At 53.9% G+C, this 18,757-nt stretch overlaps 2 protein-coding genes across 6 annotated transcripts; one reads left to right on the forward strand and one right to left on the reverse strand.

The window, feature by feature from the left end:
• The first annotated feature begins 3,070 nt into the window (after positions 1 to 3,070).
• Positions 3,071 to 8,442, forward strand: ZNF446 (zinc finger protein 446). 5 transcript variants are annotated; one of them, XM_045849123.1, is made up of 7 exons: positions 3,071 to 3,389; positions 4,143 to 4,523; positions 4,599 to 4,800; positions 5,077 to 5,171; positions 6,484 to 6,568; positions 6,740 to 6,832; positions 6,987 to 8,442. In XM_045849123.1, the coding sequence occupies exons 2-7, from the start codon at positions 4,182 to 4,184 to the stop codon at positions 7,457 to 7,459; spliced, it is 1,290 nt and encodes a 429-aa protein (XP_045705079.1). In that variant the 5' UTR covers positions 3,071 to 3,389; positions 4,143 to 4,181; the 3' UTR covers positions 7,460 to 8,442. The 5 variants fall into 5 exon arrangements, with proteins under 5 accessions (XP_045705079.1, XP_045705085.1, XP_045705092.1 ...); XM_045849129.1 differs by having other exon boundaries at positions 6,743 to 6,832; XM_045849136.1 differs by having other exon boundaries at positions 6,484 to 6,545; positions 6,759 to 6,832.
• A 2,384-nt stretch (positions 8,443 to 10,826) lies between these two features.
• Positions 10,827 to 18,488, reverse strand: SLC27A5 (solute carrier family 27 member 5). The gene is made up of 10 exons (XM_045848901.1): positions 17,744 to 18,488; positions 16,852 to 17,061; positions 16,342 to 16,500; positions 14,106 to 14,230; positions 13,048 to 13,242; positions 12,874 to 12,964; positions 12,068 to 12,266; positions 11,787 to 11,884; positions 11,364 to 11,494; positions 10,827 to 11,274 (listed from the first exon to the last, which is right to left on the reverse strand). Exons 1-10 carry the CDS (start codon positions 18,420 to 18,422, stop codon positions 11,098 to 11,100), a joined length of 2,064 nt encoding a protein of 687 aa, XP_045704857.1. The 5' UTR covers positions 18,423 to 18,488; the 3' UTR covers positions 10,827 to 11,097.
• Between the last annotated feature and the right edge of the window lie 269 nt (positions 18,489 to 18,757).

The raw sequence follows: 18,757 nt of genomic DNA on the forward strand, positions 1-18,757 counted from the left end.
GGGCTCTAAGCCTCAGCTTTCTCTTCTAGAGAAGAGAAGGGGGGAAAAGGATTCCAGCCTACAGAGGGTGTTTGCAGCGCCCCGATAGACAGGTTCTTTATAAGGCCAACACGTGCCAACTTCCAGCTCTTGTTCTTAGTGCTGCAAGGTTCCCCCTAACAGTCCTTTGAGGTGGCTGATGTGGCCATTGCCCCCACTTCTCATAATAGGAAACAAAGGCGCAGAGATGGGGTGTAAGTTACACACTGTAGGGCCAGGCCTAGCATCCAGGCAGCTCACCATCCCACCCCCACACTCGTCTGGCAGCTGTGAGGGCAGAGAGAGGCCTGGCCTGGCTCCCTGCACATGGCCAGCTGTTGGGAGGTGGAAGAGGTAGAGGTCTGCAGGGGGAAAGAGAACGATAGCTCCCCAGCCACACTCGTCCATACAGATTCACATCCAAGCCTCAGCTCTGGCCATGTCCCGTTGTTACCAAAGTCAAAGTTACAGGAGCCTTTATATCCCCACTGCCCTGACAGGAAGTGACTGAAATAACAGGCTCATAGAAGACAAGATAGGGCTGCTTGCTTCTGCAGGGTCTCTGCCCAGGTGTGGCACCCTTCTGAGATCTGCCCTCAGTGTGATACCCCCACATGATGGGGACACTGAGGCCGACAGTTGGGGTGGGGGCCAGTTTGCTTCCTGTGGCCTTTAGCGGACTAGAGCCCATCTCGACCTCTGGCCTCACTTCCAGGGAAGTTAATGGTCTTTTTGCTTAGGGAAAAAAGGACTAGAAGTTACAACTTGGAACTAACTTGGGAGAGACATTGACTGTAAATTCTTACACAACTCTCTGGGAGTCCACACCTTCAGGCTCCCCTCCCACCAAGTCCAGGGAGCCTCCCTTATAAAGGTTTCTTTTTCAAATAAGTGCATGGTAACAGCCTGGTTTCACCCTAGCACAGAGTGGATGTGTCACCGCTATAGACCTGTGGGGACTTGGCTTCAAACTGGTGGGTCTTTTGGAAAAGCCACAGGGTAGAGACACAGCCTGTCTATGGCCCCCTGAAGTGCTGGGAGACCTGGGCAGGTAGATGGGGTGAGACTGCCCCAAACAGCAGCTCTGCTAGGAGTTGAGCCTTTGTGGTTCCAAGCTATGGCATCTGAGGCAGGGGCTACATGTGACCCCAAAGGTTGACTGCAGTCCAGCAGGTGTTCCAATCCCATCATATCTAAGACCTCACAGACATCTGCCATACTGAGTGAGCACAGACATGATACCCCCACTCCCACTCCCCACCTGCCAGCAGAGCCAGTCCTATCTTTTGTCCCAGAAACCACACAACGATGTGGGGAGAGGAGAGGAGTCATGCAAGACCCCACCCCCCAGACCCTTCCAGGACATATGCTCCATGCCTGGGCTCCTGAGCCATTGTCTGCCCCTCCTGGACTCTTGCCCTCTGCTCTGGTCCACATTCTGGCCTTGCCCCCATCTCTCCTTTCCCCGGGCTTGCCTCCCCACCCTGACTGAGAGCTCCCCTTCTGGGAGCCTGTGGGGACTCAGAGAGTCACATGCAACATTTTCTGCAACTTGGACAGAAGCTCCTCCAGGAGCCCAGTTTCCACCTTGAGCTCTCCTGACCCCTCAGCCTGAGTCTACTGTCTCTCCACTAGCCTCCTCCATGCTTCCTTGAACTTCCCACCTCTGTAGCCTCTGCTATCTCTGAGTTTTTCCATAAATGTACCCCTCCCACTACTCAGGACTGTTCAGTGGCCTCCACTCTGTTCCTACGGGAAGAGCAAACATGGGCATCCTCCTTCTCCCATGTGTTGGCCCCTAAGTTGCCCTCCCTCAAACCTCTGGTCACATTGAGCCTCATCTTGCCAGGCGGGCTCCCATACTCTTAGGCCTGAACAGGCTGTGACTATAAAAGTGCTCCTAGTCTTTCTGGGTCAAGATGGTGAACTGAACCCATCCTCACTTGGTTCAAAAGCCAACTGAAACCAGAGAAGACCGTGTTTAAGACAAATCCTGTGGGTTTGTGAGGAAGAGGATGGAAAAAAGTACATGACAATGGCATTCTACACCTAGATGAGGATGAGGTAGCTGTCACTGACTTAGGGAAAGTCAGTACTGAGTTGGCATGGGTAGATGCAGACTCACCAGCTTATGCTGCAAAACAAGAAATCATGACACCAGCAGTCTCCTGTGAGGGAAGACCTAAAGAATGACTGAAGGGAGAGATACTGGAGGAGCTGTGAGAGCCCCAGGTCTCTACAGTGGATGGTGAGAGATCCGATTGTAGAGGGTCTGCATAGTCCCTGTGAAAAGACCTAAGCCCCCACAAAAGAGCCCAATTTAATGATGCCACTGGGAAGAGTTGACAATTCCCAGCCACTCACATGCTCAGAGCTTCCTTCCAATCAGTGGTTAAGACCACAGCTCTTTGTAACGAGCTGGCAGCCAGGGACTCCTAGGTATCAGAAGTCATGTTTCAGCAAAACTGACCTCGATAACACTGCCTATGGAGATAAATTAAAAATAAAGGTCACCTTACTAGTTCTGACCCCCAAAGTAAGTAAAAGGTTTCAGTACTGGTATCTGAAGACCGGCCAGACTCAGGATATGTAAATCATGGGACAGTTTCCTCATTGGTAAATGGGTGCCCACGGGAGAAAGCGCAGGGGGAAGATCAAATGAAGGACCCACACTCTACTCGCTGAAGCAGGTCGGCGGGCCTTCCCAGCCGGACCCTGTTTCTTTCTGGGATCACCAGGAGGTAAGTCTCTGCGGAGATAGTACGCTACCCCGTCTCCTCTGAGGGCAGAGAGACGCTCCAGCTGTTGCCTTGGGAACCTCTGCAGACAGGCAGACTTACTCCTGCGGTTGGACTCCCGCAAGACCAGCCACGTGCCTCAAGCAGCACGTTGAGGGAGGGGCCTGAACAGAGTGCCAGCTCTGATTGGCCAAAGGGTCACGTACCTCACCTCTCTTACCAATAGGAGCCCTATCCGTTTTGCACATGCGCAAAAGTCTAATGGCCCAGCTTGGCAGTTGGTGAGTTGTGGGACGCAGATGCAAAGAAGAACGGCCGCCAGTGAAGGAAGGAAACTCCATAAACTGAACTACGCTGCAGATTCCTCTACGAGGAATGGAGCGCCTCTTAGTAGTGAAAGATCTCGGAAAATGAGCCTCCGCTGGCGGATGCCGCGACTGTCCTTGCGTGTTGAAGCTCATGGGAAACGTAGTCCTAAGGGAGGGGGCGGTGTCTTCGGAGCAGGGGTGTGATTGGCCAGAACTGTGTCGCCAAGGCAACGCGAGGGAAGGGTGAGGCGGGGCGTCCTGCGAGAGGTGGGAGAGGAGCGGAGGTGCCATTGACCGGAAGTGGCCTGCGGGCGCGGTAGCTGAGGTGAGCGTGGGCCCGGTAGGGCTGGGCTGGGCGCGGCTTCTTCCTCCCGGGACCCAGGCCCTCCTCCTTGCGCTAGGGAGCGCCCGCGTATCTCCCTACATTTCCTGTGCGCCTCACCTCCGAATGTCTCCCACCCAAAGCATCGTTCTGCCTCCTCTGGGAAGACCTCCCTTCCTCCCTTCCATTTTTGAGAGATAGACTCGGGAGGCTGATCTCGCGGGTCTGACAGGACCCCCCCACGTGGGCGTGTTTCATTCCAGACCCTCTTCAGGGTCACAGTTGCCTTCTCACGACTTCACAGTTCGTGGCTCCGTTGTGCTGTGCTTTTGATTTTCACATGCACAGCCCAGACGGTGCGAGTCATCCACAGTTCGCTGTGGTCGGCGAGCACAGAGCCCTGGAGTCCAGCCTCAACCCTCGACCGAGTGCGCAGACGCGCCTGTCCCAATAGCCAGCCCCTCAGGGCGACCACTTCAGTCAACATGTTCTGCCCTACCCCCTTCCCACTCTCACGGCCCCAAACCTCCCTGTCCTCTGGACTGACTGCTACATCCCTCCTCTGCTGGACACTTCCTGTGGCTCCTCCTCAGCCTGATCCTGGAAACCTGTCTCTCCAACACCCCCTGTTGTCCCCAGATGTTGGCACTTTCCTGGAAGCTCCATTGGACAACCTACCTCCAAGTACTTGTCCAAAGCTTGGCTTATCCTGACGATGGCCTTTTGGCCTGTACCCTGACCCCTCCTTTTCTGCAGGTTCCCCTTGGTGGCTCCAAGAAGACTCCTGACACAAAAATGCCATCCTCACTGGACTCCCCACTCCTGCCCTCCATGGACCCTGAGGCCACCTTAGAGGACCCTGAGGCAGCGCGCCTGCGCTTCCGGCGGTTCTGCTACCAGGAGGTGGCCAGTCCCCAAGAAGCTCTGTCCCGGCTTCAAGAGCTCTGCCGCCAGTGGCTGCGGCCAGAGGTGCACTCCAAGGAGCAGATGCTGGAGCTACTGGTACTGGAACAGTTTCTGGGCTCACTGCCTGCTGAGATCCAGGCCTGGGTACGAGTCCAGAGACCAGGTAGCCCTGAGGAGGCTTTGGCCCTGGTCGAGGGCTTGCAGCATGATCCTGGGCAACTACTGGGCTGGGTGAGTATGGCCAGTTTGGCTTTAAGGAGGTACAGAGCAAGACTAGAGCCCTGGTGACTTCTCTCTTCCCTTCAGATCACAGCCCACGTCCTGAAACAAGCAGTGCTCCCAGCAGCACAGCAGGCAGAGGACTCACTGGGGAGACCCCACTCTCCAGGAATAGTAGAGCCCCTCAGGGCAGCTGCTGGGGAGGGGCCACAGGATGCCCAGAAGAAGGGGTCTGCTCAGCCCAACTGCAGCGTGAAGGTGGAGCCTGATGCGGATGGGCAGGAAATGGGTGAGAGTGGAGGCCACACTTGGCTAGGGGTCTCCTGGTGGAGTGTGGACGTCCCCAGCTGGAATTGGGACCCAGGAGGGACTATAGACTACATGGCAGGTCCCTGCAAGGCAGGAACAAAGTGCTGGCTCACTGCTTGCCATGTGGCTGGCACACACAGTGGCCTCCTACCTGCTGGTAGAGGAGGGCCATGGCTGCAGCACCAGTACCAGCTCATCTGCCCTGGCTCACGTGTCTGCCTCCTGACCCCTGACCCCTGTCTGCCTCTCTTCCTAGTACCTGGTAGTCCCTTAAATCCAGCCCAGTCCCAAGAGGGGCCAGTTGGACATGGGGAACCTGACTCCGCCTCCTTCCATCCACCCAGGATTCAGGTGAGCAGCCCCAGGTGGGTGGAGAATGTCCTTGGTGGCCACTCTGCCTGCCAGTGTTTCAGGCTCCTAGGCCAGCCATTTTTGTACTTTGCTGCCCAGATCAGAGTTGGTACCAGGGTGCCCTGTAGGTCCTGGGGGACGGGGACAGATTGGCAGTCTAGATAGTTGGGGAGGATTTTAGAAAACTGATTTAGAGTATGATGGGAACTGTTAGGAATCGGCTTCCTCACTGAGAAGTCAGGGGGTTGCAGCTCCCAGCAGTCCCGAGCCGACACGTGGGGATTTGCATCTACCCATAAGGGTGTACAGGTGGGGAGGGGACAAGATGACCAACCATGGGTGAAAGCCTGAGCCTCAGCCACACAGCAGTCCTGTCTCCCCAGCACAACTGAGGTCTGAATGGAGAGGCTCTTCGCAGGAAATGCCCGCAGTCCTCTCTCTCCAGCTGGGTGTGGAAGCTCAGCTGAGGCCCCCGCTACCTGCACTGCTCGCTTCTTGAGTATGGGTAGCAGGGGCCCTGTCCTCTCCCAGCAACTTTGCTCCTAAGCCACTCTACTCGAGCATCCCAGTGGAAGAGGTGGTTGAGATGAGCTAGGAGGCTTTGAAGTGCCCCAGACTCCCTCCATAGCCTGAGGGACAATAAGAAACATATACAGACTCGTTCAGAGTCTCCTCACCTCCAGTCAGCACCATCCCGGCTGTGACTCCCTGTGGCCACTGCCTCCCCTGTGGCTTGTCTGTGGGGACTATTTTTCCCAACCCAGCAAAGCCTCAACCAGATGATGAGATTTTGAGAGGCCAGAAGGGCAGACTCTCAAGGCTAGAAGGTTCTCCCTGTCCACACAGAGAACCCAGCCCACCAGCCCAACCATGTACATCACCTGCCCACATCACCTGTGCCAGGTGTGGGGGGCTGTACCTCCCATCATGTGGGCAGCCAGGTGCCCACATCTGGGAGTGCTGAGGGCTCTTTGCAGCTTCCCTGGAGAGGAGCCTGGAGTCCCCTGAGTCTCTTGATCTTTTGCCCAAGGGGACATTGCTCAAGGCACAGGTGTGGGTCCAGCCACATCTGTCTGTTACTCTGCCTCCCAGCAAATCCAGGAGTCGTAGATTCTGTTCCTCCAGAATGTGGGATGGGGCAGCTTGGGGATGAGTGCCAGCAGCTTCTGCCCAGTGAACCTCAGGCTGCTCCCACCCACCCGCTTCCCCATCTCTCACACCTCCTTCTGAGCATCCTCTGAGTCTCCAGGGAATGAGGCTGTGACCTGGGGAGGAGTGGAGGTGCAGGCAGTGAAAGGCCTCCTTCCGGCAGGAGGAGTGGGGGCTGCTGAATCCGTCACAGAAGGAGCTGTACTGGGACGCCATGCTGGAGAAGTACGGCTCAGTGGTCTCCCTGGGTGAGGACCAGCCACTTCCTGCATCCTTCCCTTCCCTGTGGGCACCCTCCTTCTTCCTCTTTCCCAAGGGGCTCCCTTGCCACCCGCCACGGTCCCCACCCTACCCCTCCTTTGTGCCAGCCTTTCACCTGCCCAGTTCCAGGAGTGGTGCCTGATCACTCCCCACCCCAGCAGGGTTACCACCCCCTAGGCTTGATGCATCTGCGGAGTTGGAGCCAGGGGCACTGAGCGCAGGGACAGAGGACCCAGGAAGCCTCTGTCAGCGTGAGTGCTGCCCCATGTGAAAAGGGCCACCTGGTATTGGGTGGGTTGGAGCTTGTGTGGCACACACTCAGTGGGGCGGGAGGGGAGGGGGGTCGGATGGCAGGCCAACGTTCTGGCACCGTGGCCACTGGTCCACCGCGTGTCCTTTTCCCAGGAGGTGAGAGTGAGGGTCCTCCAGGCTGCCCCGAGTCCCCGCTGTCCTGGGAGGGCCCGTCTGGGGCCACCGCATTGGTCCCACCGCCACCTGTGCCGAGCACCGCGCGCAAGCCCTACACCTGTGAGCAGTGCGGCCGTGGTTTCGACTGGAAGTCGGTGTTCGTCATCCACCACCGGACACACACCGGTGGGCAGGGTGCTCAGGCCTCAGCTCTGACCGTCGCGGGTGCTGAGAAGCCGCTGCAGAGTCCCCGGGAGCCAGGTGCCCTGCGCCACCCCCGGCGCACAGCCCCTCGGAACTACGCCTGCGAGGAGTGCGGGCGCAGCTTCAGTTGGAAGTCGCAGCTGGTCATCCACCGCAAGAGCCACGTTGGCCAGCAGCGCCACTTCTGCGGTGACTGCGGCCGCGGCTTCGACTGGAAGTCCCAGCTAGTCATCCACAGGAAGAGCCACCGGCTGGAGGCCCCGTGAGCGGCCGGAGAAGGCCCATTCATTCATCTTAGCAATCTTGTCCTCAGGACCTGGACGCAGCCTGGAAGACCAGGAGGCAGTAGAGGGCGCTGTAGTAAATCAAGGTTCCCAGGAAGCCACCTGGGTGCAAGAAAAGAAGCTGCTCTTGCGCGCCCCCGCGCCCCTTCCCATCTGAAGTGAGGCCTGGTAGAATCCACCCTGACCAGTGGCTGAGGGGTGACTTTCAAGCTTGGGTCTCCCTATCTGTGGTGCGATGCAGGCTGACAACTTTTCCAAGCTCTGGGACCTCGTTAGCCTCAGGTAGATGCTCAACAACTGCCTCTTCCCACCCTTCCTGAGACAGCAGAGTCCGGGGTGAACATGTGGGAGATGCAGAAAGCCCAGGAGAGCAGTGGCCTACTTCTGTTTGCAAGCAGAGAGAAAACTAATGGTCCTTCATATGTGTTGTAGATTTTTAACGAATCCCACTTTTATGGTAGGGAAGTTTCTGTGTAACAACTCTGATTTCTGGCCTCTGCTGGTCAGATCAGCCGTTCCGCTCCTCCTGCCTGGCAGCTGGGGCCACTGAGTAGCAAACCCATGAGAAGGTCCAGCGGTTCTGGTCCCCGGCCCACCTTGTTCCTATACTGCACACGTCAGTCTCCTAGCCTTGTTGTCCTTTGAGCTCTTGAGTCCCAGCTTGAGTGGACACTAAGGGACTTACATTTTAAGCATGGGTAGACAAGGGTGGCCCCACGAAAATGGGACACAAACATGTGACTTAGGCCATGCACACCTGCAGGTCAGGACTGTGTCCCCACGGCCCACACAGTAGGTCAGTGGATCACAAAGTTAGAGAAAAAAGGATTAACTGCCTGCTGTGTATGGAGGTATGTCTGGATTCCTAGGCAGACATTTGGGACTTTGTTCAATACACTGTGTTAGTTTCCTGTTGTTGCTGTAACAAACTTGGTGGCTTGAAACAACACGCATTTATTCTCTCATGACTGTGAAATGGGTTTCACTGAGCTGAAATCAAGGTGTCATCAGGGCAGGCTGCTATGAAGCTCTAGGGGGGAATATTTCATTGCCTTTTCCAGCTTCTGGAGGCTGCCACATTCCTTGGTTTGTGGCCCCTTCTTCTGCCTGTGAAGCCAGCAGTGGTGGTGAAGTCTTTCTTATGCTGCCATCTCTCTGGCTGTGAAACTTCTATCTCCTCCTTATAAAGACCCTTGTGGTTGCATTTAAAGCTCACCTGTAATCTGTGACAATCTCCCTACCTCAGGGTCCGTAATCACCTTTTTTGCTCCCCACCAGCACACTTGATTCACCTGCAAAATCCCTTTTATGTGTGAGATAACAGAGGTTCCAGGGATTAGGATGTGAATATCTTTGGGGGCCATTATTAAGCACCCTTCTCCATCTCCTTCCTACTTTGAAAACAAGGGGCAATTTTATGTGGGATAGTTTCAGGAAACAGGAGTCCTCTGCAGCCTTGGACACATGCAGGAGTGGCAGGTGGGTGTGACCAGACAGAGGAGCTGCCTGGAGGATCACTTTGGGTGGGGGGCGCTCAACCTTGCTCCAGCCTAACACTGGGAGAGGGAAGTTTCCATTGAGGGAGGAGGAAGGGGGACTGCCTCTTCCATCCCCAGTCTTCCGAGGACCTACTGACCTGTTGCTGTCACACTGGGGCCTGGGGAAGCACACCAGGCTGGAGAAGGAGCTGGGTGCTGGTGATCCGGTAGGCAAGCAGGTAAGATCTGCACTGGGGACATGGAGGAAGAGGACAATGGATCCCTGTGTCCCTGGTGGATCCAATTGTTCCTAAGGGAGTTTAGAGAATTCCAGTGGCCTTCACAACCTAGTGGCCCTGGATAACCACTAGTCATTGGTGGATACCCTGTCCCTGGTGGATTCTAATTGCAGTTCTGGACAGTGAGGCTGCTTGGACTATACATCCCAGATGCCTCGGCATTAGCTGGCCTCTGCCTTCAACTGTCAGTAAGCTTCAGTCTGCACTTACAGACCCAGAGAGTGTCCCTATACCCTGTCTTGGTGGTGGCAGTCTCAGGTCACAGAGGTCTCAACATCCACTAGCTTTTGCCTGCAGCTCCCAAAATGCTCCAGCCCACACTTCTGGACTGTAATGGCACCCCGGTATATGCCACAGAGGCCTCAATGTTCTCTGGCCTTGGTCTATTCCCACAATGCCCCGAGCAGCAATGCCAGCCTTTGAGACACTCCACAGAGGCTGTGCGCTTGGGGCTTCACCTCCTATCTCTTTACTCCTGGTCCACAGTTCCCACAATGTTCCAGAGGGCACTTATGGTTCTAAAGACACTTCAGACTCCATTTTTTAAAAAGGTTTTATTTATTTTCAGAGAGAGGGAAAGGGAAGATGAAAGGGAGAGAAACATCAATGTGTGGTGGTTTCTCATGCATACCCCCACTGGGGACCTGGCCTGCAACCCAGGTATGTGCCCTGACTGGGAATCGAACCAATGGTTCACAGGCTGGCACTCAATCCACTAAGCCACATCAGTCAGACCCCAGACTCCATTTTTTGGGGCCTCTGCACCTGCTCACCACCCCCAGTACTTGCCCCAGGGCCTTTAAACATGCACTCTCCCAGTTACCTTCTGCTCAACCCTCATGCCTCAGTCCAAAACACACTCATTCTTTACAATTGCCTATGATGGCACACCCTCCACCCCCACAGAGCACATCCACATCCGCTGGCTCAGGCCACAAAAGACCCACTGGGATGGAGTCAGTGCTGTTACCTCTGCACCGTAGAGTGGCTAAGAGACTGCTGGTTCCTCCCATACTGCTGGCCTTTCCCAGAGAGAGCCACTCCTACAGGCTAGTTGAGTTCTTTGGTGAGGAGGTAAGGGGGACCCTGAAGCATGGATCCTGGAGAGTACTAAGCCCTGCACTCCTGGCTCATTTCTCCATCCACACAGATACCTGTGTACACATCCAAGTTTATTCTTGCTCTGTTTCTGGGCCCAGGGTCAGATGTGTGACAGGAACATTGATTGGTTGCTTCTGGCAAGCAGGGACCTGGCCCACAACCCAGGAATGTACCCTGACCTAGAATAGAACTGGCAACCCCTTGGTTTGATGGACAACACCCAACCCACTGAGCCACACCAGGCAGGGCAATGTTTTTAACTTTGAATCATGTAGTCATTTGTTCAGTAGCCATAACTACTTGTTATCCTTGCAAACAGTTTAGGACACAAGGTTAATTGATTACATCCAAAGGTTATTTTGCCTCATTAATTTATTTTCAGAAAGAGGGGAAGGGAGGGAGAAAAACATCAGTGTGGGAGAGAGATATCAATCGGTTGCCTCTCTCATGACCCCAACTGGGGACCTGGCCTGCAACCCAGGCATGTGCCCTGACTGGGAATAGAACCAGCGGCCTTTCAGTCGTCAATCCAGTGAGCCACACCAGCCAGTGTTTTGTTGTTGTTGTTGTTCTTCTTCTTGTTTTAACATTTGAAAGGCTTCAGACATAAGACATGCAAGGTAGTTCCTCAAACATGGCTGCTCCAGCTCCGCATTAAAGTGCCTCCCTTTATTATTTATTTTTTGGCAATGGTCAGCACTGGGCCCTGCCCCTTCAGATGTCTTGTTGGCGGGCCAGATATTCAGAGTCTCCAGGTACCCTCACACACGGCCTGGTATATTTCCTGTGTCAGGGGCCGGAAGGCCTGGGCCTGGTTGTCCAGCACAAACAGTGAGTCAGCAATGACGCCCACGTTGAAGCCCTCACGCACCAAGTGGGACTTAATGAGTTTGAAAGTTTTCGTGATCTCCAGGGTGTCCTGCAGGGGCAGTGATTGTAACTCCGACTGTGACCCTCACAGCCAAGACCTCCCACCCACCATACAAACTACTCCCGCCCTGGGCTCACCTGAATGCGGATGAAATGGGGGACAGCATAAGCAGGGAGCCAAGTGCGGACATGCTGGTACAGTCTCTGTCCATCGAAGGCCTGGCCAGGGACCAACTGCACAGCGGCCATGCCCACCTTTCCCTCATACCCTGGGAAGCACACCAGTCACTCTCCGCCGACCCTTTCACCTGGCACAGCGCGGTTCACTGGCTGTGTCCTAGCAGTTGCCCCACCGCTAAAATCGGGTTTAAAATGAGGTGAACCTGCCCTACAAACCGTAGAGTCGCAGGTCGGATTCCCAGTCACGGCACATGCCTGGGTTGCAGGCCAGGTCCCCAGTAGGGGGCACTTGAGAGGCAACCACACAGTTTCCCTCTCTCCCTCCCTTCCCCTCTCTAAAAATAAGTAAATAAAAAATAAAGTGAGGTGAACTCTACACACCTGGCACAGGCACACCATAGACATTCACCTCTTGCAGGAAGTCCACGAGTGACAACACACCCTCCACCTCCCTCGTGGATATGTTCTCACCCTTCCATCTGCGGGGTAGTAGCCGGGCTTGTGACCACGCCCCTGATAATAAGCAGGCCCCGCCTCTTGCCCACCAAGCCCCGCCCCTCTGGAATCCAGAAGCCCCGCCTCTCCAGTCGGCCTCCCTTTAGTGTCTAATAGCCCCGGTGGCCCCGCCTTCCAGTCCCGCCCCCATAAACCCCGCCCAGAACCGGAAGGTGTCCCCGAGGCGGTCGCGGAAGTAGAGGAATCCTTCGCGGTCCATGGACAGCACGTCGCCTGAATTGTAGTAGACGTCGTCCGGGCGCCGCACTTTTCGCACCAATTTCCGTTCCGAAAGCTCTCGAGGTCCGCGGTAGCCCAGGAAAGGGTGGCGGCCTAACACCCGACTCAACAGGAGCCCCGGCTCCCCTGGGGGCATTAAGCAAGGACAAGAACCTCAGAAGCCCACCAGCCCCCCGCTGGAGATTTGCAACAACGATGAGCTTTATCACCCCCGACAGAGACAGGGAGATGTGGAAATGGAAGAAACAGACTCAGACACAGGGATAGGGAGACAGAAAATGAGAGAAAGACAGACAGAAGGTGGCATGGGAAGCCCAATGAAAGTAGGAAAAGGATAACAAGGGTGGACAAGGGCGAGACAAATGATGGCGGGAATAAATGTGGCCAGGGCCTTGCAAAGCCCCAGAAGAGAAGACTAAGAGAAGGCAGAGGACAGCAAATTGATGCCTGGGAGGACATGGCTTCCACAACAAGCTTGAGGCAACGACTCCAATGGAAACCCAGAGACACAGCAGACAAGAGGTTGAGACTGGAAAGCCGGGCAGAGCTGAGAAGCTGAGAGGCAGAAGGTCCCAGATGGTGGTCAGACGGGCTGGGCAGCGTCCAGGTGAGAGCTGCTGCGGACACCACAATAGGGCACTGACCTCAAAGCTTTGGGTGGCTTGCTCCAGCCAAGAAGGAAGTGGGGTCCCTACCCTTCCCACACCCAGGGAAGGTTCCCCAAGCCCTATACCTGGACCCACAGGCACACAGAAGCCTGCTTTGTCCCTCACAGGCTCGGCGGCCTCCGTGTCAAACTGTACAAGCTCGAAGGGGGACAGCATCTGAGTAGAGGGTGGAAAGGTGTCAGCAGAGGTGCTGTGCACTCAGCTTCGATCAGGGTCACTGCCATACCCAACCCACTCACTCGAAGGAAGCAACTCGTCTTGCCCACAGCCCCACAGCGCCCTGGATAGTTCACAAAGCCAATGTTGCCTTCCGTGGAGCCGTAGACTTCCAAGATCCGAATGGGGCCAAAGCGTTTCTGGAAGGTCTCCCACACATCTGCCCGGAGTCCGTTTCCCACTGCCAGGCGGACTGTATGTGTCCGGTCCTCTTGTCGCTGCAGGGATGTCCCAAGGAGGGTAACAAGGAGCTACCTGAGAACCCTTTCCTGGGAGGGCTACCTCAGGTCTGAGGAGTTACCTGGGAGGCGATGAGGGGTGTATACCTAGGGAGTCTCCCAGGGGTTCTTACTTGAGAATAGTTACCTAGCATCTGTACTTAGAAGGTTACCTGCAGGTATTACCTAGAGGCAGAGAGTGTTAACATGTGGCCTTACCTGGAGGAATACCTAGGGTGACTGAAGGCCTCATCTTGTGTCTTATGTAAGGACAGATACCTGGAATTTTTATCTGGAAGGGTTACTTGGAGACCTTTGCCTGGAGGTAACCTGGTAAAAGTGATTTGAAGCTTCATCTTGGGGAGTTACCTAGGGGCCTTACGTGGGGGTAGTTGCCTGGAGTCTTTCCTTGAGGGCTTGCCTACAGGCTTTATCTGGAGGGATACCTGGGGACCTTGGTTGGAGACAGTTACCTGTGGTCTGTACCTCATTGTTCTGCAAGGATGAGGCTGGCTTACGTCTAATGAGTTTGTCCTGAGCCACACCGTGTTCTAGGCATAGTACATATGTTTAATTCTCATCATATCCCCTTGAGATATTATCCTTGTGTTCCAAATGAGGATACTGAGATTGAGAGAAGTGAAGTCAGCTGCCCAAGGAAGCACAAGTGATAATTGAAGAAGCCATCATTGGAAGCCTTGTGTGGGACTCATCGTATGTGGCTCTTGTCTGGGGTGTTTAACCTGCAGGACCTTGCTTGAGACCTGTACTTGAATACACCTTAGAGCTTTACCTGGTATGACAGCACAGCTGGGATTTCATACATAAGGTGTTCCCCCTGGAGCCCTACCCGAGTGCCTCACCTGGGGAGTGTTACACAGGTACCGCAGGACCTCACCCACATATGGGACCACAGTCACACCATGTTGCCGGCAGTCATCCCAGAAGCAGGAAGCAGAGAACTTGGGGGCCAGGACACAGGTGGCTCCTGGGAGGCAGGAGAGGAATGAGTTTCAGGTCATGCTTCCAGCCGCTGTGAGAAGCTGCTTTGATCTGAGGCCCCTGAAGCCTAGGATGACACTGGGCTCATCTCTATGTCCCTGGCCCAGCCAGGACTGCCTCCATTAGAAAAGCATAAGCGGGCCCACACTTGAATCCTTGTCCAGGATGTGTGGAAAGCTTGGTGCCTCATAGAAAGCAAGCATTGCTAAATAAGGGCTATGAAAATTAATCATTTTTTATTATGATAAGTGTTTTATCTGAGCAGAAGTATAGCCTGGTAAATGGGTGGATGGAAAGGTGAGTGGGTGGATGGATGGATGTTTTGAAGGATGCTCACACGAATTAATTAATTTTAGGAGCCACTACATTCACCCCAGGTAAGTGAGCCCTCCTTTTCTGATTCCTTTCTCTACAGCTGGCTCTGTAGAGGGCACTCTCCCAAACTCAACCCTAATCCTCAACAGAATCCTGCAAGTAAAACATCATAATCCTGCACCCAGTGGGACAACGGCTGGTGTGCTTGGTTAGTAGCAAGTGTATCTTCTTTGAGCCTGTATTTCTGATAGGGAGGTAAAATATAAAATGGGTGCTGACCCTGACTGGTGTGGTTCAGTGGATTGAGTGCTGGCCTGCAAATAGAAGGGTCACTGGTTTGATTCTTAGTCAGGGCACATGCCTGGGTTGGGGGCCAGGTCCCTAGTTGGGGGTGCATGAGACGCAACCAATCCATGTTTCTCTCCCTCTCTTCCTTTCTTCTCTCTCTAAAAGTGTATAAATGAAATCTTTAAAAAATAAATAAAATGGGTGCCTGAACCTTGAAAATGACAGCTCCCTGAATAAAATTCATGATTCAGGAAAGGTCATTAAGAGCTAGTAAAACCAGGTGTAAGGTTGGTAGAGAGTTTTCCAAGTAAAGCTCTCCATTCACCTCAGGCTCTTTAAGTTAGGATCACAGTTGTAAGCTGCCTCCGATGTGAGTAATTAGGAAGCACAATGAACCTGACCACACAGTTCTTGCCAAGAGTAATTGAACTGAATCTAACATCTGTAGAGGGAATTTCCAGTCTAACAGGAAACACAAGGAAAGAGGAGCAAAGACCAAACAATGAGACTAACTGTGAGAGACAATTTGACCACTGGGGACATTTGAACATGAAGTGTGCATCAGATGGTACTAAAGAGTCCTTGTTAAGTCTCTGTATCTAAGAGATACATACATAGATACAGTTGTAAGTGAAAAGATACTGTTTCTAGGATTTGCTCTAAAATAATCCTGAGAAAAATTCATGTGAAATAAAACTGGCAATATGTTAACAATTGTTGAGGCTGGGTGTGGATGAGGACATGGGAGACTTCACTGAAGTATTTATTCTACTTTTGTGTATGTTTGAAATTTTCTGTGGTTTAAAAAATATTTTAATATAAAAAAGACAAGAGTAAAGGAGGAAGTGATCAAAGAAACTATAACAAAATGATCATGGTGGCTGAAGCTGGGTTGTGGGTGTGTGAGGATTCACGTAGAAATTTTTATGTGTTTAAAGTTTTTCTTTTTTAAAGATTTCACTTATGTATTTTAGAGAGAGGGGAAGGGAGGGAGGGAAACATCAATGTGAGAAATACAGTGATAGGCTGCCTCTCACATGCGCCCAACTAGGAACCTGGCCCACTACCCAGGCATGTGCCTTGACTGGGAACAGAATTGTGCCTTTGGTTTGCAGGCTAGCACTCATTCCACTGAGCCACACCAGCCAGGGTGTGAAGATAAAACTTTAAGGAAAAATAAGAAAGAAAGAAAGCACTATGGAGAGGTCTCCATGTGAATTCCTAGACGGGTGTCCTAGCAGACAGCCCAGTGGAGTTCTTGGTGAGAATTTCCTCATTGGGACAAGAGCTCACATGAGTGACCTCACACCAGCTCTTGTCACCTCCTTACTAAAACAGCCTTTGGGGACTATCTGGGTGTCCAAGCCTCTGTGCGGATTCTCCTGGGGCTCTCTGCCATAAAGGGAAGACCCAGGGTGCTGGATAACCTATGGGGTCTTGTCACTCCAGTCTGGCAGTCCCCTGCATTGCAGAGGTTATCAGAGAAGGGCTTACCGAGCTCCAGGCAACCGAGGACCCCGAGAACAAGTCCCATCGCATGGTATAGAGGCAGGACTGTGTAGACCACATCATCAGCTGTGACCCCACACAGAGACAGCATCCTGCTCATCTGTAGTATCCGCTCATGCGTGAGGATGGCGGGCTTCGGGAGACCTAGAGGATGAAGGCATGGGAAGGGTGGGGTGGCAGGGGCACAACATGCAGGGCTGGGTCTCCATGGTCAGGTCTGCATGGTCCTCAGAAGCTGGTTGAGTGTGAGGATTTGCAGGTGGGTTCAAGGAGGTCTGGTAGGTTTGGGGTTCAGAGGTGGAATGCTCTGTTAGGGTTTCAGTGGCTGTTTGCTACTGAGGATTCTGGCACTGACTACTCATATCACATTGGTGGGGGCGGGGTTCAGGCCAGATTTCACAATCAAAGCACAGAGTGGGTTTTGGAGGTCAGGCTTGGGGTCAGGTCAGGGTGAGAGTTCAGAGGTTGGGGCTAGGGTTGCTGGGTTGCTCTCACCGGTGGTCCCTGAGGTGTAAATAAACAGAGCAGGGCTCCGAGGTGTGATCCCAGCACGCAGGTCAGCAGGCACAGGGTCCATGGGCGCAGCATCAATGGTGGCTCCCAGTGCCCCCACACCCGGTGTCCGGGAGGAGAGGCTGAGGTAGAAGCAGCGGATTTTCTCTGCCTGCAGCTTGGGGAGGATCTCCTCCAGGTTCTCCTGGAGGTCTGTGGGGATGGGCCAGAGAAGAAACTGAGGCAAGGCACACCCTCAAGGTTTGGAGGGGAGACCTGAGACCCAGAGATGGGGCAGAGGAGCTCACTGCCAGCCCCAAAGAATGCAGCCAGCAGACAAAGTTTCTGTGTTCTGTAAAGAACCCCATGAGTACCGTAATGTGCTGTGTATATTGTGCAGTTTTCACCCAAATTTTTGAGGAAAGAATAAGGATGTGCATTATACATGGGTAGTACTAATTCTGTATGTGTGTGTATAAAAACATATTTTAATTCTTTTATTTATGCTTCTGCCTTAAAAGTATAAGTCTAGAAAGCAATAATGATATCCAGATGCAAAATAATATGCTGGAATATGAAATTGGTTTTCTTTCTAAATATAAATAAGTAATTAAAATATTAAAACCAATTTTTTCCCCTGAAAGTTTGGGCCCAAAATGTGGGTGCACATTATATACGGCAACATACGGTAGTAGTTATTGGCAAAAAAAATAGTCACGGTAAACAAAAAAAAAAAACAAGAACACTTCTGGTAACTCCAATATTACTTTAAAGTTCCAAGAGCCTCCGGAGTAAGCCAGGAGGGAGGAGCTCCTTGCCCAGCCCCTACTTGGACCCTCTGAACAGTCTGTGTCTGTCCCCTGCCCCATCCCCTTCCATCCTCTGGGGTCTTCACCTGGGTCTACTACCAGCACCCGAGCCCCGGAGCTCAGCACCGAGTGCACCAGAGGCCCCCCACGAATGTGTGGGTTGATCCAAGCCACCGCGCAGCCCAGCTTGGCCAGTCCCAGCCACAGACCCAGAGCTGGAATGTACTGGGAGGGCAGCACCAGGAGAGCAGCAGATTCCCTAGTCCCCTGGCCCGCGATGTCGACCAGCTCCGCCTTCAGGGACCACGCTGCCCGGCAGGCCTGGGTGTCCAGCTCCCCGTAGGTGACTGAGCGGCCCCCACGTCCAGTCCACACCAAGGTCACGCGGCCCGGCTGCATGTGCGCCCGCCGCTCAAAGGCATCCACGAAGGTTAAGGGGGGCTTGCGGCTCAAGCGCACCCAGATGTCCAGGCCCAAGCGGAGGATCCCAACGATGTAGGCCACGTCGGCGGGCAGCCAGCGCAGCCCTGGGGGTGGCCGTGTGGGCAGCAGAGCCAGCACAAGAGCCACGGTAGCCAGACTCAGCCAGTGGGGCATCCAGGGAAGGAGCCACGGCCGCGCCAGCGCGGCTAGGGCTACCAGCGCGCAGCAGGTGGGGTCCCCCAGGAGCCAGCGTAGTGCCAGGGCCACGGCTGCAAGCCATGGGGACCTCCCTAGGCTCAGCAGCAGGAGCAGCAGCAGTGAAAGGCGCAGCCAAAGACCCATTGCACCAGTTCTGTGTTCAGAGAAGTGACGGCAGGACGCCGGAAGCTGTCGACCTCGACCTCTGGCCCCTGGCTGTTCTGCGCAGTTGTGACAGCGGTGCTACCAGTCCCAGGACTCTGCTGCCACCCTTCTTTCTCTTTTTTAAAGATTTTATTTATTTACTTATTTATTTAGACAGAGGGGAAGGGAGAAAGAGGGGAACATCAATGTGTGGTTGCCTCTCACGCACTTCCTACTGGGGACCTGACCTGACCGGGAGGGAGAGAAGGAAACAATGTGCAAGAGAAACATTTATCAGTTGCCTCTCATTGTCACCAGCGCCCGAAACCCAGGTG

This window comes from Phyllostomus hastatus, unplaced genomic scaffold, assembly GCF_019186645.2.
Source record: "Phyllostomus hastatus isolate PE091 unplaced genomic scaffold, TTU_PhHast_1.1 phas_contig_133, whole genome shotgun sequence".
Classification (NCBI taxonomy): Eukaryota; Metazoa; Chordata; class Mammalia; order Chiroptera; family Phyllostomidae; genus Phyllostomus; species Phyllostomus hastatus.